This window comes from Gobius niger (genome assembly GCF_951799975.1).
Source record: "Gobius niger genome assembly, chromosome: 9".
Taxonomy (NCBI): Eukaryota; Metazoa; Chordata; class Actinopteri; order Gobiiformes; family Gobiidae; genus Gobius; species Gobius niger.
Window position 1 is genome coordinate 20,401,781 of NC_136860.1, and position 21,442 is coordinate 20,423,222.

At 39.8% G+C, this 21,442-nt stretch overlaps 2 protein-coding genes across 3 annotated transcripts; both read right to left on the reverse strand.

Annotated features, from left to right (window-relative positions):
- Positions 1–1,657: 1,657 nt before the first annotated feature.
- rev1 (REV1 DNA directed polymerase) lies at positions 1,658–8,881 on the reverse strand. Of its 2 annotated transcripts, XM_079562499.1 has the most exons (22): positions 8,595–8,881; positions 7,985–8,060; positions 7,706–7,838; positions 7,366–7,534; positions 6,950–7,294; positions 6,145–6,875; positions 5,957–6,049; positions 5,768–5,884; positions 5,565–5,691; positions 5,365–5,493; positions 5,122–5,276; positions 4,930–5,049; positions 4,633–4,853; positions 4,372–4,544; positions 4,063–4,283; positions 3,801–3,970; positions 3,475–3,732; positions 3,307–3,400; positions 3,011–3,207; positions 2,796–2,928; positions 2,253–2,355; positions 1,658–2,183 (listed from the first exon to the last, which is right to left on the reverse strand). In XM_079562499.1, exons 2-22 carry the CDS (start codon positions 8,048–8,050, stop codon positions 2,072–2,074), a joined length of 3,867 nt encoding a protein of 1,288 aa, XP_079418625.1. In that variant the 5' UTR covers positions 8,051–8,060; positions 8,595–8,881; the 3' UTR covers positions 1,658–2,071. The 2 variants fall into 2 exon arrangements, with proteins under 2 accessions (XP_079418625.1, XP_079418624.1); XM_079562498.1 differs by lacking the exons at positions 5,957–6,049; positions 6,145–6,875; positions 6,950–7,294; ... (2 more) ...; positions 7,985–8,060; positions 8,595–8,881 and having other exon boundaries at positions 3,304–3,400; positions 5,768–5,880.
- Positions 8,882–10,184: 1,303 nt separating this feature from the next.
- aff3 (AF4/FMR2 family, member 3) lies at positions 10,185–21,131 on the reverse strand. The gene is made up of 20 exons (XM_079562468.1): positions 20,943–21,131; positions 19,111–19,144; positions 18,218–18,326; positions 17,811–17,885; positions 17,709–17,742; positions 17,563–17,620; positions 17,000–17,051; positions 16,718–16,749; positions 16,403–16,586; positions 13,477–15,213; positions 12,632–12,741; positions 12,444–12,558; positions 12,253–12,359; positions 12,101–12,164; positions 11,352–11,488; positions 11,197–11,268; positions 11,028–11,121; positions 10,865–10,914; positions 10,579–10,784; positions 10,185–10,505 (listed from the first exon to the last, which is right to left on the reverse strand). The coding sequence occupies exons 4-20, from the start codon at positions 17,880–17,882 to the stop codon at positions 10,384–10,386; spliced, it is 3,246 nt and encodes a 1,081-aa protein (XP_079418594.1). The 5' UTR covers positions 17,883–17,885; positions 18,218–18,326; positions 19,111–19,144; positions 20,943–21,131; the 3' UTR covers positions 10,185–10,383.
- Positions 21,132–21,442: the final 311 nt, after the last annotated feature.

The window sequence follows — 21,442 nt, forward strand, 5'->3', positions numbered from 1 at the left end:
CAGACTTTTCTACAGTTTTGACCATTTCCTTTAGAAACTTTTAAAGAAAGCTTACATCATGGAGGTGAGCAAATATTTGCACATTCTGAAATACATTCATTATTATTACTATTTCTTTAAGCAAATGGGTTGGTTTGCATTATTTGCTTGGAGTAGTCGAAAACGTCTTTATCACCTCTCAAATGTAAACTTTGTGTATACAATGTAGTAGACCCTTTCTAGACATACAGAACAAAGCAGGTGAGATACACAAGTAGGTTTAAATCCAAAACTGGAATATACAATATTGAGTTTATAAAATTTTGAGACATAATACCAAAACCTTACTCCAATATAAATGTTATATGAAATGCTATTGGTCTTGAAAGGACATCTTCATTATATTTGCTGAAATAAAATGCATAGGCTAATTATTGATTGCCATAGCCCCTGTAAAATAGTCTTAGCTCAGAATGCTATTAAAAATGAATAGTTAAACTTTGTGAAGCGCTTTGGCGAACTTCTGACTTCCATAGAAAGTAGTAAAAACATTCAAAGACAAAAGTAAAAAGATTTACAATTTTAGAAGACAGTTACTAAGAATAAACTAGAACTAAACAAATACAGTTAACATTAAAGTGTTTACATTATGTACACCTATAACAGTTTGGCACTTTGTAAAAAAAAAAAGGAAAAAAAAAAAGAACACTACTCAAGCAGTCTTAGTTATTCTGTGGTTTTCAACTAGAGAATAGAAGTGTTTTGAAAGTAGATTCCTTGGGAAAATACTACACCTAGTCAATGGTGCCATTACCAAAATGAACACTTTCTTGACCTGTCAAAGCACACAGACAAGAGCATGATATCGCCTCATTTACAGTGCAAAAAACTGTCAAACATTATAAAGGAACAATGACAGACATGGTAAGTACAAATAATAAAAAATCTTGAGGTGAGTGTGCATAATAGATCATAAAAGATCCAGGTGATTGAGAAAGCGAGTGCATTATTTTACCAAGTGCTAAATCCGTCTTATTTTGCTACTATTTCAGATGATAGGATTCCATCAAATTACCAGTAGGGCCGCTGAATCACTAACAATTTAATCAAAATCCCAATTTGAATGATTTACAATCAGCTACTTCAATTATATAGGCAGTACATTATTTCTGCAAACAAAATTCTGCCTCCATGGATTAAACCTGCTAACCTTGTAGTTTAGACTTTGCCCATTTCTGAAATACACCTGATTATACAGGGATACTAATTTAGCACCTCATATTTCATATGTTAAAGCACCTGAACGTGTTTAAAATGTGAGCTTTCAAACTAAAAACACACATCGCAACTGAACAGGCTCTTAATAAACACTGCACGGAATGTTGCAAGTCAACATGATGCCAACTTCCTAGTGTGTCTGGTCTGTGTTTTATTCCTATGGAGGAGATAGCTGTGGCTTGGTGAAATAAACAGTATGTGACAGAAAACACGCAGATGGCAGTCACTGGAGGAGACTTGTGTTTTATGTTTCTAAATGTGGATGCTTTAATGTTGAAGATAAAGGCTAACAACTAAACTCTTACAAATGTAAAAGTAGCACCGCAATCAGAGCTCATTTTTTTGAAAAATGCTCAATTTGACGTTTAGTTTCTTAAAATTTTCCGCTTTGTTTTTTTTTAATCTTATTTTTGATTTACCTACATTTCGATAGGAAGTAGTTGTTACCCTACACTGGCCCACAGGAAGTTGGGCACAGCATTCCGTGCAAAAAGCCTAGAAGACATCTTAGCAAAATTGTGCTCCCCTAATCACTAGCATTTTATTTACTCTTGGAGATCCCGAATTGAAATCAGTAAACAAGGAAAATGTTGCCATTAGATTATTAATTTGGCAGCATTTTACACTTGCTTCTTGTTCATTCATTCACAATGGTCTTCTGGCTATGAGCAGTTGTACAATTGAGGAACCCGTAAATCAAACTGGCAGCCCACCATTTTGAGCACAATGTACTTTACCACAAGCATCAGGGAACTCTTGAGGATATCCATATTTGGCAGCTGATGGTCCTCAACTCCGCACAGTTGTATTTCAATCACACCAACTTCAGCGTGCTGCCGTACGTTTGCTGCAGGACAACCTGAATATTGTCTACAACGAAGTCAAACGCCATGCTCCAGACAGACTCCACAGACTGCTTCATAAGCCTGCAAAAATTATAATGAATGTTTAAGAGAAAACTTACATTCCAGAGTGAACACGTTTATGAGAATTACCTTTTCATGAATTTTATGATCAAATCCAACATCTCCAGATCTTTGTCTTCAATTAGATCAGTGCAGTACTTCACAACTTGTAGTATGTCCTCCTCCATGGGCTCTAATAAAGTGCAAGCATAAGCACTATTAGTATTGCAATTAAAGCAATTTTACGCTGTTATTAATAATGTATTATTAATCTGCCAGATAAAGCTGTCAAACAAATTATAAATAAAGGCACGTGTCAAATGCACTATGCACAGTCACATACAGTAGCTGGGCTCAAACTGCCACTTGACTTTGATCATCTTTAATGTTTTACTATTCCAGAATGGGTGCATCTAGACATCCTCATGAGTAAACTACATTGTGATGCTAAAAATGCTGGTGCATACATTTCTAAATTAGATTGCAATGCTTTCACGTCCCTGTGGAACCAGACAGTGAACGTGTGTACTGTAAATGCTGAGGCCTTATAAGCATGGCATATTTCCATATAGTATTAAAGTTACAACAACAGCATAAAAAAATGTATAATCCATAACAACTTTGTTTTATTACCAGTGATAGTGGAGACCCATTCCCGCAGAAGTGTTTTAATATCTGTCCATTCAGAGGCTCCAGCCAACGTTGGAGGAGCACGAGATGCAACTTTATGACCTGTGACTTCCTCCTTAGAAGGGCCATTTTCAGGCTAAAAAACAACAGTCATGTAAGATCCTCAAATATACTCCACAATTTCAACCAATGAAAAGATTAAGTTCTCATGAGCTCACCTTTATGTCAACTGGTTCACTCATCTTCAATGGAGGTGGAAGTGTTTTAGCTGGACTGTGTGTCAAAAGTTGTCTCTTAAGGGGAGACGGCCCATTTTTAGAAGGACTAGCGTTGTTCTTCCTCTTGTATTGCCTTTTAGCACGACCTGGACCCACTATCGCCTGTTTTAGCTGCAATAGTGGATTTTTCACCTCTGCTGCAGAAATCATAAAGGCACATACTTCACTGTTAATTGGTCAAGCATAAAAACATTTTCAATTCAATAATTTATTCAATTCTGGTTATAACTGACAACCTTGGTCTTTCTGTAGATTTGCTGTTCGGCTGTAGGCAGATTTAATTTCATCCTGAAGCTCTTTGGGTAGGGCAGCAAAAACCTCTGGGTCAATCTATACCATGAATGAATCACAAATCAAGCTAATGACCAGTAAATACCCATATTGATGTTTAAAAATTGGCCTACCTGCGAAAAGTTGGGTAATTCAAGGACAATTCCTGGGTTTTCAGGCTGATTAGGTATTTGTAAAATTAGTTTGCCCACAGGTGTAGAGCACTTTATAGAATTGGAAGGTAGTTGAGGAGAAGGGGAACAGGGCCTCAGGAAAGAAGGCTGTGGAGTTGGGGGAATGTGACCGTTTAATTTTCCTTCTCGAAAAGTCCAGGATTGTTCTACTTGCACTCTGAGTTCGGCTGGCAAGGCTTCTAATACAGAACGATCCACCTAAGTATACAGTAACAATATTTGGTAGTAAAAGTACATTTTAGTCAGATATTTCTAGAGATGCATACCTGGGAAGGAGAGGGAACTTCAATGCTAAGGTTGAGGTGTGGGTGCGATTGCTTTGGAGTTGTTGGAGTTTTCCATTTGCTTGTTTCAGGAACTGGCTCAACGGACGAGCTACAAGCTGAGGATGACTCACATGAGTTCAAGGTGGCATTTTCATTGAAGTCTGTGGCATCTAGAAGATATATGTAAAACAATTATAATTTTGTCAATTAATTTTTATTAAGACAATTAATCAATCTACGACAAGTGGGAACCACTGCCAACCTGTTTTGGAACATTGTGCTTTATATTCCTGTCGCGTTAACAAGTCTTTGATTGAACGTGTGCGAGGTTCTGACGACAAAGAGTTATTTCCTTCAAGCAGCTGGACCTGGATTCCGACTCCTCTAAGATCTTGAACCTGCAGCTTCATACCGTGGAAAAGCTTGATGACAGCAGTGGCAATAAGTAGACCATTGTCCGTAGATTGAGCAAGCATTACAGTTCTATAGTTTGAAAGAGAAGAAGTTGTGATCATTTTGTCGCTACAAAACTATCCAAACTTTGTGACCAAATAGTTTAGTGATGACTTACTTGGCTATGCTGTCACATATGCCGTGACCTCCATATTTAGCAGGTTCTATCGGAGCTCCCACTTTGCGAATCATGACTTTAAGGGTGACTCTGCGGCCACGTAGGCCAGCATCCTTTAACCGTTTCTGAACTTCCATGGACAAATTTGTGAGGAAGCACTCGGCTTCATCTATCTGTGGCAGTAAGGAAATAAGCACATTTACATTTTAGTTTATATATAATAATAACTTATAAACGCAATCGTAAAACAAAGAATCTTACTCTGGTGAAACGTATGTTGTAGTTCATTTCAGCAGAGACTGACTTGCGTTCCTTTTCATATCGAACTGGTCTGTCATCTAGTCCTCGACAAAAACGAAAAAGTGTTTGTCCAGTTCTTGGCCCAAACTTCTTTTGAAGCACAGAAATGGACACTTGTTGAAGATCACCACAAGACCTGACCCCTATTGCAGCTAGTTTTCTTCCCATTGCAGGCCCAACACCTGAAGAAAAATATATTAAGCCAATTAGAACAAATACTGTGAACTAAACAATGCCATAGAAAATAAAGTCTTATACCCGGCAAGCTGGTTACTGTCAAATCACGAATAAAATCATCTACTTCTAGAGACTCCAGAAAATATTGGCCATTAGGCTTAGCTCTACGTGTTGCGAGCCGAGCCAGCAGAATGTTGGAACCTTAACCAAGAGCAAAAGGATGACTCTTAGCTTTGTAATTTCATTGTACATTTTAAAACAAAGCAGTCTTACCCATTCCAACTGAGGCACAACATCCAGTTTTCTCCTCAATATCAGCTCGCATGGCACTGGCCAGATCATGAGGGCTAATGTCCAACTCTTTGATCACTGAAGTGGCATCTATTAAGACCTCATCACAACTCAAAGCCTCTATGTCATGAGTATAACTGTGGAGGATGAGAGGTGATCAGGTTGATCTGTCGACAAATCTTTTTGAAAATAAATCTTATGTTCCAAGTTAGTCGTTAGTCTTACCTTGCTAAAGTTTCATACATTGTGAGAGCCACCTTTTTGTAGGCATCAAAGTCATAAGGGACAGATTGCAATGATGGACACAACTGTTTTGCTTTGCCAAAAAACATTCCATTCTTTACACCAGCCTGTCTGTTTAAAAAAGTGAGGTGTAAAACAAAACTACAGGAAATGTGTGAGATGCGTTATTTAAAATGTGTTACCTAGCCTCATAGCTACAAGACGCAATCTCTGCCATTGAGAGAGCAGTAGCATCCTGTTCTACTTCATTAGTATGTACGTCAGGAATCTCCTGTGAAGGAGTTCTGTGTAGATCCTCTTCCTCCCATCCTAAGATACAGAACCACATTATTTTACGCACTTGATGTATGTTATATGATCATGAACACATATCCGTTCAACTCACCATGTTGAGGGATATTTTGCTTGCTTTCATAGTATTTCTTCTCTAGCTGTGTGTTAGTGCCAGGCCTAAGGGGCACCCTGCCCTGTCCTCGATTACTGGTCACAGCAACAGGCTTCCCTGTAAAATACAAAAGACACTTAAACTAAAGTAGCGCAAGATGTATTCTTGGTTTAATTTAAAGAAACTTGCCTTTCAGTTCTGGACGATGTCGGATTCCAACAGATACAAAAAAGCAATCCATGTCAACATGAAATATACATGATTTAACATTTACAGATGGACCTGAAAATAGACATATTTATATTTTAAAAACATAATGATAATGTAAAGCAACAATATGACTTACATAATTTACAAGTAATTATGTATATAGATACCTTGGCTGGCACCACTTTGTGCCTTCATTTTTCTCAGTCGTTCTGTTCCAGGAAATGAACGAGAATCCAATGTTCTTCTCTTACAATGAAGTTCATTGACATACTCAGAAAAGGCAGACCTCCATGTGGAGATCTGATGTAAACGTGAATGTGAGTAAAACTCAGATATTAAGTTATCTGTTTGAGCCTGTATCTGAGAGGAAGACTTTGAAGATGTTTTCTCAATAACTGAATTGCTTTTTTCCATCCCATTGTTCACAGATAATTGGTCAGATACGATACTGTGGTAACTCCCATTTAGTCGAGACACACATACATTTCCATGGAGGGAATGGCCATTAATATTAGGACTATTCTCTTGTGATGAATGGCAGCAATCGTTCGTTTTCATAGTTTTGGGTTCCTGTATATTTACATCCTTGAAGTCAAGGTGATCATTTGACACAAAGTCCTCAGAGTGATTTTCAGGACTATGGGGAAAGTCATATGGATCCAAATCTGAATGGGAACTTTTTGATGAAATAAGACATTTGTAGTCTGGTCCTCTGGCCTTGCTTTCAATCAAGTCCAAGTCAGAGGGCTGCTCCATAACAGGAGAGAGACCCTCCTGTGTTAAGGCACTGTTACTGAGGCGAGTGTGTCCGTTTGTCACAGGGGCTTCGTTCAACAAAGGAGGATCCTTCGTTGCAGGTCGTGGTGAAAGGTTGAGTTGTTTCTTTACTCTTCCGTTTCTGGGGGGGAAAATCTGATTATTAACTTTTCCAAGCATAAAAAGGCAAAAGCAAATGCAAAACAACATACTGACATTTTTATTTCCACATCGTTTCCACCACTCTGACATCTGAGTGAGTTCATCTGAGGTTGTGGGTGACCAAGTTTCTTGTCCTGAGGCTCACCGATACTGGACGGCGGCTGTAAACTGGCATGTTTTTTGGTATAATTAGGGGCGAAATTATTGTTGTAAGCATTTACTATCTGTTTGCTATGCTGTGGTAGAAAATGATTTTGACTGTTGTTGGATTGAGGTAGGACATGGCAGGGATCCACATTGTTCGTGTCCTGATGCACGTTTTTCCCTGTGAAAAGTAAACCTTTGCCTTTAGAATACAGTTGGTACTTCAAATAAGGAAGAAGTTGTCCAGCCTTGATACTGTAAAATATAATATATCGTTAGGGACTACAAAAACCAATGTGGAATATACTTTACTAAACAGAGCACACCTGTCAGTGATCCACTCCGGTCGTATAACCTTTTCCCCTTTAAGCTCCTGAATCTTGTTGTTAGGCAAATTATTTGCGATAATATGAGTGGTCTTAGAGCGACTGTAGTAAGTGGTGAACTGGCCACCGTGCAGCATCATCAATCTGCGTAACTCATCTGCACTTGGATCTGACAAAAATAAGAAAGAATACAATTTGTCAGAATTTATTTTAAAGTTAATCAATGAGTAACTACTCATAAATCCAATCAATCCAATCCACTTTATTTGTATAGCACATTTAACCAACAAAATGTTTCCAAAGTGCTGCACATGAGATCCTAAAAACAGAATGCATTTACCTGTATATCCATTCACGTAGATTGCAATTCCAGTAAAGATATTTGAAGATGTTCCTTCCTTCTGCTTTTCTCTGGGGGCTGCAAGTTTAAACTGTTCATCCAGCTTGGAAACTTTAGCAGCCATATAGCCACCCTGCACATGGAAGAAATTAAAGCCAAAATAAAAATTGTGCATTATAATGATCTTCATGTGTTGAAAAGGTGACCCCCAAAAAGGGAAAATACTTTCTTTGCCAGTCTGTTAGCATTGAGTAAGAATAGTCTAAAATAATTACTCACCCTTGCAGCCCATCCATTATCCTCACATGCATTAGATTTCTTCTTCATCCATCCTTCTCGACTCATTCTGATTCACCTACAAGAACAAGATCTTACTACTTCAACATTAAAATGTAAGTTAGATGCAACAGTCAAATAAGTGTGTCATCCAATTACTTCAAAAACAAAACAAAAACATATGAATAGAGCTCACCCAGTATAAAAGTTAATTTGGACGAGTTGTTTTTTGTTTGTTTGTTTTTTGTTGCCATGTGAATTGTTCAGAAGGTTTGCGGAGGGGTGGCAGTCAAGGGCATGCCCGGGCAAATACGGTACTGACAGGTAGTTTATGCAAAAGCGAAGTGCCAACATTAAGCAGTTGCACGTCTTGGGGCAATGCTTGGCCTGGAGCAAATCATGCATGTCGCCAGGACAGAACTGCAATAACATCAAGTCACTTGAAACAGGCGGAATACAAATCTGTGGTATGCTGCATTGACAACACAGCATGCACATGTAACACAAACGAGGTTCAATACTGTAACTTAATCACTGTGTTATAAATGTGGATTCAAGCACCGGCTCTGAGACAATCTCTGGTAAAGAAGTCACTTGTTTAATACCTTCTTACCTTTTATTATTGTGTGACACACGGCTTGTTAGCCACACACTTCTTTCTGCAGATCAGTACAATCCAAGTGCGTGCTGGTTAAACGAGGTAAAAAGCCCTCCACACTGTTAACTCGACTCTTGAATCTTTGTTTTGGTCGCTAGAAAACCGCTTTCAGTGAACCGAAGTGCCCTTGTTTTGTCACGCTGCCACGCCATGTCACTTCGATATTTTCGTCCACCCTCTCAGTCCTTTAGCTCTTGTCTTTTCTGTTTCTACCGCCTGCTTTGCTGCTTTCCTTTTTCTGCGTCAATCCAAAAAACAACCATGACAGAAAGGCACTTCCGGTTTTTCAAAATAAAACACCGTTCGGTCTGTTTCTAAATTCAGTTACAAGTAGTTTATTCTAAAATGCTTAAAATAGCTTAGCACTATTTTGTAATTTTGATTGAGATTTGTGACTATGTAAAACTTTATGATTATGCAGGAAAAACTACAACAAATTTAAGAAGGACTATGAGACGCTTATTGTGATGGGATGCACTACTTCCGTATATATATGTACTTTTGTTTCACTTGATTTCAGCTGCTATTGGTTTTGCTCAGCTGTATCTTATATCGTGCTACTGCCACTATGCGGTGAACAAGTGCACGTCACCTCAAAATCCCTGGGTCATTTCTAATCGGGCACTGTTTGTACTCTTTACAGTAGCTTTTTTTTGGAACACCATTAAGTTGTGTATACATGGCAGGCATTATTGTCTTGAATTATCACATCGTGTAAGTGCGTGACGCAGAGGTGTTTGGTAGCCCATCATCTTGTGAGAGTCAGATAAGGTAGTCTTGAATTTTTACGTCTGTCTCTGAGCGTGTCCTCAAACGGCCCGGCACGTGGGCACTGATAGTCGTGACGCAAAGGCTCGTCGTGTGCCAGCAAACAACGAGCCTTCAACATGCATCTACACGGCTACTTGTCCTAAACCTCCAATAGCCTAATATCGGTGCTAGTCCTATTGCCCATACTACAGTGTATTGCATATTGAAGAACAATCCCCAATATTAGAGTGGGTTATTATTGACTCTGGGCTCGCCGAGACACGAAGAATTTCCCTTCTCGTGCTCTGTTGCTATGGTACCAGACGGTAAGATGCTGAAGTTATCTTCCATGGTGATGCACCAGAAAAGGATCGCCAACGTGGTGGGGAAAAAAACTGAATACATAGGCCTAGATACATAGCTACAAACATCAAACAAACAAATAAACAAATAAACAAACAGAAATATTATTAATTGTTACATAGGCCAACAGTCTACAGGTCAGATTTGCCCTATAGGTGCAAGTTACTGTTTTTACTGCCATCTATCCTAGATCACACATTTTTCCAATGGGCCAAAAGCAATAAAAGCAAAAAAATGTTGGATTTTTATTATAAATTCGTTTCCAATTAAGTTCCAGTATAAACACTTAAACAAACAATAATAAACTTTTTTTGTAAACAGTAGGCCTATATCGCTAATGGATGGTACCTTATGATAAACTGATCCTAAAAAAAAAAAAAAAAGGTCAAATACATTTACAACACTCCAAATTCCATTAATGAATCGAGCACAAAAATGGGCTAAACTTCCTTCAGGAGGATATTTAAAAAAAAAACTCAATCTTAGAGCTTTTCAGACATAGCATGTGCTTAAAGCACATAACATCCTATGAGGATGACAGTCATTAAACAGCACTGTAGCACCTATGTTATCTGCAACAAAGAAATATTCTTCACTTGGTCTTGTTGGGATGATGCCGAGGATCAAGTTTTTAGTTCAGTTTGGCACTAATGCGTATCCATTGAAGAGCTTGCCTCGTGTACTGCACAGCATGAGCTATGCTGCTGTGGAGTGTCAGTGGACCAGTTACGGTGTTCAAGTAGTTGAAGAACTCTGAAATGAACAGACAAAATAAGATGCACTGTATGCCCCCTAATGCCAAGGTTTTTCTTTTTCATTTCCCTACCTGTATTCTCCTTTGCAAGATTGTCTGCCACCTCCCAGTACTCATAACTGTACAATACACTATTGGTAATGTTTAAGTGGTTTGCTGCCATCTGGTGGATTCGATGAGGAATGTTGATGAAGGAGGAAGATGTGTTGCCCCCATGTGAACTCCAGCTGTGGTGTTTGGAATTAGGGGAGAGAGAGGATGGGTGTTCTCTGGAACCCCTGACACAAGAAAACCCAGCAGTGTTATGTGAAGATAGACCTGCATTACACAGATTTTAGTCAACTTTTAGTTCACCTACTTCCCTGAGCCATTGAAACAAGAAGCTGCAGCAGGCACTTTAGAAGAAGTCTGCAAAGCCACAAGGAAGGAAGTTTCACAAGTCATCTTTCATACATTCAGACATTAGGTACTAATGTGTTGTATTCAATGTTCAGGCATGTATTTATAATGTTTATATATACCTTAAAAAAGTCAAGCAGAACTTTAGAATATTTCAGTGCATGGTCTTTTTTCAAGCGAAACATCTGCCAGTAAAGAAGTGCAAGACATCGGAAACTGCAGACACACATGTCAAAGACAAATAGATGCACAATAAAAACTAATCATTTTGATAGCGTGACTGATACAAACCATAGAACTGCCAGTTGTTTGTCTTCCTGTCTTGCTCCAGGACCAGAATGGCTCTTCAGTCTCATTGCATACCTTTAAACAAAATGTGGATATGTAGAGAAACCGTCTTACTTTATATTGTGGCACCATGCAGGGGACAAAAAGGGGAAATTCACCTTATAAGTTCAACCGTCTCTGCGTACATTGTATAGGGAGACTTTGCTTCAAGAGGACCTTGCTCCATTGCCTTCCCACATTCCATGAATGACAAAGCAGCATCAACATAATTTACTGCCTTTCCGAGTTTGTCAACCTGGGGGGATAATAAAATAAATAAATACCATTGAAGAAGAACATATGTTTGAAGTGTATATGAAGAGGTTTGTTTTAATCCTTTTGTAGTTATGACTTAGTTGGATGGATTATAACTGCAGTTGGTAATAATCATAGATTTATTTGAGTAAAGCAGAAATTTAATGAAGAAAAGTTGGGAAGAAATGTCATTTTCATTACAATATTAATAAAAACTCACACATTTCCCATTGATATAATATGGTTGGCACTGCAACAGTTTAAACAGATTACCTCTACATCTGTTACTTCCTACCAGTGTCCAATAAAGAAGTCAAATGATAAATATCGCAAAAAAGTAAGGAAAACTGGATACAAAATCTCTAATGTGTCATATGCACTTTAAATTACGTAGTTTAACTGTGTTTTTAGTGACTATATATAATCATCTAGACATTATTTCAGTTGAAGACACTTCACCATCAATCTAAGAGGCTTATTCCAGAAGGGACAATTACCTGATGATGAACAAAATACAGTATTGCCTTAATTTTACCAATCATTTGTAAAATGTCATAAACTGACCCATGTAGTTTTTAAAGTAATAAATAAGCTCCAGGTAAACAGTACTAACCATCGCATCAGCCCGGTGCTTCATTCTCTTCGCTTCATGTAAATAGAACTCAGCATGATGTTGCCTTTAGAACAGACAAACACAGATATTGTTATTGGGTGTAACAATGACCTCCACTGCAGACTTTTGTTTACTCTGAATCTGTTGCTCACGTTTCAGGAAGAGTCACGGTCCCTCTATGTCCTGAGGAGCCCCAGGATTCTGGTGGTGGTTTAGTGTTTCGAGAAACATTTACATTACATTCCACCTCCATCTTTGGCTAAATTCAAAAGAAAGAAAGCATTAAAAACATAATTAAAAAACATCTTAATTTCAATAACATCCAACGTAGTCAACAGTTTACTTTGACATCTCTGTTCTTGTCTCTGCTCTTCTCAGATGTCTTGGTTTGGGAGCCACATTTGATGAACTCTGGGTTGTCAGATACTGGGGACAATGGCATTTTGCCGTCCAAGGGGCTGTGAGTGTAAACATTCAGTTTATAACTGAAACATAGTGAACATTTGAACAATATCTTATGTGTAATCTTACCCATTGTGTGTTGTTTCAGTCACAATGTGATTGTCATTTGCAGGACATGAAGATTCATTTGCATAAGTAACACTCCTCTTGCTTTCTCTGTTCGGGGCACCATTCTCCATCTGCTCACAAAAACTACAGTAGTACTAATAATACTCTTACAGTACTTCCATATATAGACTGTGCTCACAGGACTAACCATTCTAAAGAGACTAAAGACACTATACCTAATTTGTTACCCATTTTGTCAGCATGTGATGAAATAGGTATTGACTTCGGAGTCAAAGGTGACGAAAAAGGCTAAACCTCTTTTTGTCACATATTGACTATTTGGGTTGATGATACACAACATCAGCGAATCATAACACAATGCAAACTTCACGCATCAGGCTTATTTTTTTTACATAAATTGATACTTTTACAACATACTGCCATGGTGCAAAAAGACTGTTGCCCTACAAAGAGAAAGATATGGCCAAAATATTGAGTTGGAGGAGAAGTCAGGATTCTATGGCAGTATTTGCACTGTCGAAATGCAAATGTTTTGACCTGGCTTATGATGATTATAATTCCTGGTCTTCACTGATTTCTAGAAATACTGAATTGTCAGTTAACAGCTATATAGTTATATAAATACATTTCCCCAAATATTAACAACATGTATAATAGCCCAGGATGAATGAGAGTGCGTTTGTCAGTGTGACCAAAAAAAAGGAAAATAGCCACGTAAGTTACACAAAACAAACAGCGCCGTGTAAATGAGTTTGATTTATAGCAGCTTAATTTACAATTAAACAAACAGCTAATATGAAAAAATAATAATAATTCTATCAAAAAATAAGGTAAGTAGTTATTACCTTGCGTTTTCTTTTGCCATCAGGGACATACAGGTGTCTCATCGCTTCACGCTGCTTGTCCTTCGTGGTGGAGGCACTGTCTGTTAGAGGCTTTTTAGCAGCACCGTCTGGGACTCTTTTGAGGAGACAGAGATCGATTTGCACCACCAGATTTCCCAGACCACGCTGAGAAGACGCTGCACTTTTCTCGCTACGTCCAAACGGTACCAAAGTATACAGTTTTTGTTTGCACTCGTTCGGCTGCTTTTCACATGGGACTCCTACTCTGAGGGGTACAGACTTTGGCCTGCTGGCATCAGGGCGGCTTGGGTCTCGAACCCTTCCCCGGACTTGTCTTTGGGAGGTAGAGTCTGCGGGGACCTTTGTGATGGGGGCCTGGTATTCGGACTCGGAGTCCGCGCTCGAGGAGCACGCTGAGGAGGAGACAGGACTAGGGGGTGTTGGGGTGCCGCAAGGTGAGCTGATGATGGTTGTGGTTCGTTCCTTCTTAGCCTTGTGTTTTTGTTCTTGAACGTGATGATGACTGGTGGGCGGTTTGGGTTTGACCTGGGCTCCGTGCCATCCGTGATGCCGTTGCTGGTCCCTTTTGTGACGGTCTCCTTCCTCTCTCACCCTTCTTCGCTCGGTTAGCCCTTCAGCTTCGCAGTCTTCCTCTGAGCTGTGGATCCAGGGACGTCTAAGCTGCTCCTCCGCCAGCCTCCTGCTTTCTCTTTTCTCCCTTTTGCCCTGTGGATTTTCTAGAATGCTGCTCTTTTTCTTTACGTGCTGCCTGCCCTCAACATTTATATATCCAGTGTCCTGCTCTTTGGGTTCTGGGTTCCTCAGTGAGCTTTTTAAACCATGTACAACGCTTGGGATTTGTGGTGGCCTTGATTTGGACTTTGAATTCTTGGGGGTCGTGAGCTGAGAATGGGAGCTGTTGCCAGTCTTGTTAGTGGTCTCACAGTGGTTGACTTCAAAGTAGACGTGCGAGTTATGCTTGGTAAAGGGTTTGTGGACCGATTTGCTACCGTTGGTTGTGGTTTGCCTTGATTTGGAAGTGTCAAAAACTTGTTTTGAGCTTGATAGAGAATTAGACTTAGAACTGTGCTTATGGATTGAGTTTGTAACAGCCTTGGGTCTGTTATGATTTTGGTCTTGTGCATGTCTAGATTTTAATCTGGATTTATGAAGGTGTTCATTACTACCTGCTGTATTCCTATTCCTAATATCAGAGTTAGACAATTGGTCATTCCATGTTCTACTTTTTATCCCCTGAGTGGCGGTTTGCAGTTGGCTACGAACGTCAGGATGCTGTGTTCGATGTGATGATCGTAGCGTTGGACTAGGACTTCTCACAGTGTCTCTTGGCAGTGGGCTAAGACTGTGGCTGGCTCTTGGACTTCCACACGGACTTGGACAAATACTTAAAACTGGGCTGGGGATGGGACTATGCCTTGGGCTGGATCTCGGACTGGTGTTGGACAACGGACTGGGTTGAAAGCTGTATCCTGGGCTTGGTTGAGGACTGCTGGTGAGTCTATAATTGAAGTGAGGGGTAGTAAGAGGACTTTGGCGCGGGCTGTCTTCTTGGTCACTGTCCCAGGACCTGGCTGGCGATGGGGCTCTCTGGGCGTTTGGAGAGGGTGGATATCCAGGAATGTTCTCAGAGGGATTCTGTTCACCTCTGGACAATTTTTTTCTGGCTTTACTCCACCACTTATCCAATTGCCAATGGGCCACTGAAGGTCGATCAATCTTAAATATAAAACAAAACAAAACAAAATGAATACTGGAAATTTAACTAAAGCTAGGGTTAGGAACGGCAAATGTGATGCAAGTTGTGTTTCACTCACACTAATCTTACACATAGTTTTAGAAAAACTAGAAGGTCTTGGCTTTCAAATGAGGTATCACACTGGAATATAGGCTATAAGGTCAATATGCTTTGAGATTTGGATATGCACAATTGCTAACCCTAACTCTAAACCTAACCATAAGATTGCAGGTAACAGGTTAATAATTAAAAAAAATGATAAAGAAATAGTGTAATTTTAGTGCCTGCAGCCTTAGCTTGCCAATATTTCCATGATTACTCATACCAATTCTCCTTTTTGTCTCCACATCTGTGCTTACACTGTTGCAACCCCCATCCAATTAAGTCAAATGACTCATGTAATGTTTACTTAACAGTCGACACTGATTAAAGGAATTTGAACAAGAAAAGTACAATACTCACAGTTCCCAAAGTTATATTCCAAGGGCTCTGTCATGAATATCTTTTCCTCCTTTCCCTCGCTGACCAGGGCTAAATTAAACCTCCTCTTCCCAAGTCAAACAGAAAATCCCACAGCGATTGCTCCCTTTCCTGAGTGCACACTGCATCTGTTGTCCCATCGTGACTGCCCTCCCTGCTTCTCTTCTGTCCCTCCCTCTTGCTCTTGCTACCTGGAATTCTGTATATGCAGTCTTCAAAACTCCAACCCCCATCTCCTTCTTGAGAGACACTCGAACGCAAATGAAAAACACATGCTTTACACCCCACCCTTCCAACACACACTCCCACCTCCTGGGGCCCAGCGTAGTTCACATTTGGTCCTGCCGTCCACTATGTACAGGGCTTTCCATTCATTGAGATTTCCTTTCCATTGCCTGCATACTCCGAGGACTCAGGCCAACTCTCACAATAAGCAACATACCTATCTTAAATCTTAATTGTACATTTTCAGCATACTCAAGAAAAACTTCCATGGGGGTTTCCTCATTATACAGCTTTTTGTTATGAAACAAAGGCATGATATTCTAATAATACTTTTGTCTTGTAACACATACGCTCATGTCTGCAATATTGTACTGTATTAATATCACACAGCTTGTTGTCTCTAGTTACTCCACTGTCTTATTACCTATAATATCATGTATGCCCATTAAACAAATTTCTCAGTACCTCTTTGCTGCTGCAGGGATCTGGTGCACAGGTAGGTGACACAGTTTCAGGGGGAGCCCCGGGGCTGGAGCTGTGGGAGTGAAGACTGCTGGTGCTTGACTCGCCGCTGGAGTTTGAGTCAGAAGAGTCTGAGCTGGAATGTCGCACCCTCCTGCCATGTGAGAGCACTCGCTCGGCCGACCGGCTGTCATTCAACACAAACAGAGGAGGGGTGAGTAGACTGAGGCGCACACAAACACAGAAAGCCCTGTTGTGACAAGACGCATAATCCGCTCACTCGTCTAAAATGGTCTAAAAGGAAGAGAGGTTGGATACCTGTGGCCGTCCCATGCTGGCTCAAGACTGACCTGCAAAAACAAAATTGCATAAGCCTCTCGTTTATGTGGCCATTAAGTTTTGTGTTTATTAAGTGAAAGAGTATGGATAAGTTTCACTCATATGACTTTTTCGTGTTATGGGTGCCATTGTGAGAATTTTTGACAATTCAAAAGACAAATGTTTATGAGTCTTGCAGCAAGTTGTAGGAGTGGTCTATTTGAAATGATTAACATTTCAAACAACCAAAAGTATTACAAAAGTATTACAAAAATGACTTACAGTTTGTAGATCTTCGTCATCACTGCTCAGCTTCAGATCATCAGCAAGCATGCTGTAATTAAATAAAATGTCACTTTAAAGAGTCAAATGATGTCTGAACATTAAACAGGTGGAATTCGAATGTTAATGTATTTGTTTTTGGATTGATTTCATTTGTTTGAAATGTTCTGTGGGAGACACACAGCTAATTTAAGCCATGCTATGAGGCAGATTTACATTCTGTGGGGATTTCTTATTTCCATTACCTGACGAATGACACTTAAATAAAAACTTTTTTGGGGGGGTTCAAAACAAGAAAATTAAAAGTTCACAAACCGGAGCACATCATTTCTCACTGACAGCTTTCTAGAATGTTCACTGACCTTTGACCTGCCCTGTGCTAGCCTCAAGCAACCTAATTTCCTACTTCCCTTTGTTGTGCGTGTTTCTTAAAGCTGTGCACATGTGGATGTCTATGATTTGCATCTTATTTTATGCTGGTTGGTGCCTGACATATGGTCCAGGACCTGTGGTTTTAGATTTGATGACTTCTGATGGATCAAGTTTCTTTACCCTTCACTTACGATTTGTGAGGGGCCACGTGAGGGTGTCGGGTCATTCGCAGCTGGACATCTCCCTGACCTGCCCACGAACAAACATAAATAATTATGCACTTTGCTTTTCATTAAACAGTCTATGTTGTTTAGTGTTGTTTGGGTAGGGTACTCACTTTGCCTCGGAAGTAAGGATGGCTGTTTAACATCCTTTAAGAAAAGATAAATGATAGTGAACAAGCTAAATGTATGCTGGCTAACAAAGCTAATAAAGCTACCTTAGATTTGTAGAGGATTCGCTGTGCATTCTCCCCCGCCAACGTTTGTTGGGAGCCCCAGGACTGAGTCATGTCCTGCAAGAATTCAGTTATCAGGACAACCCTTTACCTCTCCACTCCACCAGGGGGAGTGCTTTGACACAATTTTTTACTTTTTTTATTTACATTTTCCTATCATGATAATTCCTTTCCAAAAAAAGAAAAAAAGGCAAAATGGTTTCTTGGTTACATGGAAAAAATAATGAAAAATTTGAGCATCTCAATAAAATAAGACGTGTATTATGTAATTCCATAATCTATTATGTCAAAACCTATGATAAAAACAACACATATTTTTTTTTTACATAGAGAATATGTATAGTGTATTCCATCTCAAGAAAGGCCTGAACCTGATGATAGTGGCTCACCTGGTGAAGCTGGTGCTGTGTGTTGTGAGTGGAGGAGGAGCAGTTCCCAGCGCAGGCCCATTAGCTCCATGTCATGGCTCCTTTGTTTTTCTATTTCTTGTCTCTGTCTCTGCCAATACAAAAAGCAAAATAACAATTTAAAGTCTACATCCTAACTCAAAGGTTCTAATTGATGTAGCAAGACACTCCCCGTACTTAGAGTCGGCCTACAGTTTATGTCAAACTAACTGAATAGCAGAAGCCTCTCCCCTCACAACTGTAGAGTCCCACAGGGCGGTGTTTCCTCTCTCACTCATCGTTACACAGTCACCAAGGACACAGTTGAAGAGCCAGAATCAGGGTCTCTCAGAGAGGTCATAATCTGTTCTGACCTAGTTCATTCTTACACATACTGCCATTTGGACAAGGACATAGATATTTTTTCCCTCTCTAAACTTTTTTTTGATGTGGCTAATGCCTTGTGTACGAAATGCACGGTATAAATAAAGTTTTCTTGCCTTGTATTAATACTAAGTAGCACAGTATCTGTAATAGCTAAGCAATAGAACAACAAAGAATTTGTTGTGCACATGCAAAACTTAAATGTCTTATATTATGCTTCATTTACACTTTTACAAATACTATGCATCCCTTAGCCGAGATAATTTTGTAGTAGGAAAGTTTTTGAGTGTTATAACAGGTAAAGCAAAAAAAAAAGGTCTATTTTGTGATATTCACTGAAATACTTATTGTTCTAACTTGCTTTACGCTATTTTTACTTTTACTTTTTTTTTACTTTTCTCCATACATTGCAAGTGAAATGCCTATGGTATATTTTCTAAATGAACTATTATTCCTTGTAACTAGATGACCCCTTAAATTGCAGATGGTAAACTGATCAGTTATTCACTTACCTCCAGACTTGGCACAGACTTGGCCTTTTGGCTCCTACAAAAACAAAACAACAGGAAATAGTAAAAAAATTGGGGCTATATAAAATGATCATCAGCTGACATGTTTGTTAGATTTTTAAACACAAAGAATGGAGACTTCCTTGAAGAACTCTGTTTTATTCAGTTCCCTTCCTGTATATCTTGGACAGGTGATGGTTTCAGTTTTGTTCAAAATGCACATATGCAGATGCAAATACAGTTAAGTGACAGATCTCAGAAGTTAGAGCTGGTTTAATAGAAACCACTGACTTTCTGTATCGCTTTACAGGAGGCACATTTCAGGTCACAACTAGAATATAGCTGAATCTAGAAATACGTATCTAAATACGTATTTCTTTATATAATGAGCATAATCATGTGAGAATGTAATTAATTTGTTATCAAGGTATTATTGACACGTCTTCACAACGTCATGTGGTGATCAGGGCCTGTACCCCTAGCAGACCAGGGCGGTGGTGCCTCTGTTTAAGAAGATGGACCAGAGGGTTTGTTCAGCCTCCCGGTAAGGCCTATTCAAGATATTGGAGAGGAGAATCCAACCTGTAGTCAAATCTCAGATTCAGTGTGGTTGTTTCGTCCTGGTGCATGAGAATGACAGATGGATCAGTGCAGCGTCTGCAGTCGCTGTATTGAACTGTTACAGTGAAGAAGGACCGAGGTCGATAGCCGAATCTCTTGATTTTACGAGTTAACTACTATCCCCTATGATCATGAGATATGGGTCATGACCGAAAGGACAAGATTGCAGATACAAGTGGTTGAAAGGGTAGAGGTAGAAAGAGTGAGGAGCTCAGTCAACCAGGAGAGGCTTGGAGTAGAGCTACTGTTCCTTCAAGTCCTGGTCGCTTCCCTAGGGAGGCGTTCCAGGCACGTCCCATTGTGAGAAGGCCCTAGGATGCTCAAGGGTTACATCTCAAAGCTGGCCTGAGAACGTGTCGAATGCCCAGACCTCCCTAACCTCCGTGGATAGGGAAGTCTGGGTATCTCTGCTCAGACTGCTGCCTCTGTGGAACCGGACTAAGTGCAGGAAGATGGATGGATGGACACAACCAGAAATGTATCCATTGTTCAGATATTATTGCCACAAATATATTAGTCAACTTTGGCCATTTTAACACCATTAAATGAATGAATATGCAATACATTGTTTTCTTATATTTATGTCAGTAATCTACAGCAAAAGATTGAAACTGATAACTCTCATTCTATTTGTTCCTGACTTCAGTTCTCGGTTCTTGGTTTACAGATCTTTGCACAGTTGTCACAACCAGGAAGCTTGTTTGTTGTTACATCCAGTGACTTCTGGCCCCAAGACAAGACAAAAAGGGGCCATATTACTGCCACAAGCCTTTTACAGGTCATTAAGAAGCATCTTAAATATCTGGCTAAACACGATCATATCATATCATACACAATGATTCACACCACTCACAGCTATGGTGCAATCCCTTGTGAATAAACTCCCCCAGGGGACAAACAAACCACAACCGCTCATAACACCTGCAACAAACAGCGTGCAACAACTGTACTGTGCCACCTGTTACATTCTTTAATCTCACCAAAGACTGAAGTTATGCTGCTCTTAACCACGTATAGCTCAGATAGTCTATTTTACCCTCAACATATCAAAACACGCAGACCTAGTAGTATGCTATAAAATCAACAAATAAATAAATAATAATAAAAAGATGCAACATAATCCGCAATAATGTGTTATAGATGTGTCCAGTCAAATGAACAACACAAAAATCAACTAACCCAGAATCCAGTAAGCCAGAATGATATTATCTCACCAAGCATAGGCGCACCAGAGAAGAACGCGGACATCAGAAAGTTTTTGTTTGTCGAAGAGGAGAGGGCATGCTTTCACGGCGGTGGTCAGAGGTCCTCTTTCTTCTCCATGCCAGTAACGTACCGTCCCTCCCGTAGTGGGCACTAAGCAGCGTCGTGCATTGACTAACCACCGGGAAAGCGCTCTGTCACTGAGGGAGTCAGAGGGAGACGTGTGGTGCGCGTTAACGTCACCGATGACACGCGTGGGTTTACGCACGTGGAGTGCTAATAAATGCATACGAATATTATAAATGAGGGATGCTCCTATTATTTTTAATGTCAGATTAGGCAATCCGAAATGAGAAGGTAGGCCTTTATCTATGTCAAAAACGAGCAAATCTGCTTGAGCGCGGTCATCAAAGAATGACACATGAGTGAATGTTACTGGGATCTAAAAAACATGTGGTCGAATTTCATGGCAAGTTAATGATATAGGCTAGCAATAATGCATTGGGCACTT

Bases quoted from the DNA above. Each gene is read 5' to 3' on its own strand.
- rev1 (XM_079562499.1), bottom strand. From the start codon at position 8,050: ATGAGTCGAGAAGGATGGATGAAGAAGAAATCTAATGCATGTGAGGAT. The intron at 3,971-4,062 runs GTTGGCAGTGGT...TATATCTTCTAG, and splicing joins AGCACAATGTTCCAAAACAG to ATGCCACAGACTTCAATGAA. The intron at 3,401-3,474 runs GTAGGCCAATTT...TTCATGGTATAG, and splicing joins AATTACCCAACTTTTCGCAG to ATTGACCCAGAGGTTTTTGC.
- aff3 (XM_079562468.1), bottom strand. From the start codon at position 17,882: ATGACTCAGTCCTGGGGCTCCCAACAAACGTTGGCGGGGGAGAATGCA. The intron at 17,621-17,708 runs GTGAGTACCCTA...GTTCGTGGGCAG, and splicing joins ATCCTTACTTCCGAGGCAAA to GTCAGGGAGATGTCCAGCTG. The intron at 16,750-16,999 runs GTAAGTCATTTT...TTGTTTTTGCAG, and splicing joins ATGACGAAGATCTACAAACT to GTCAGTCTTGAGCCAGCATG.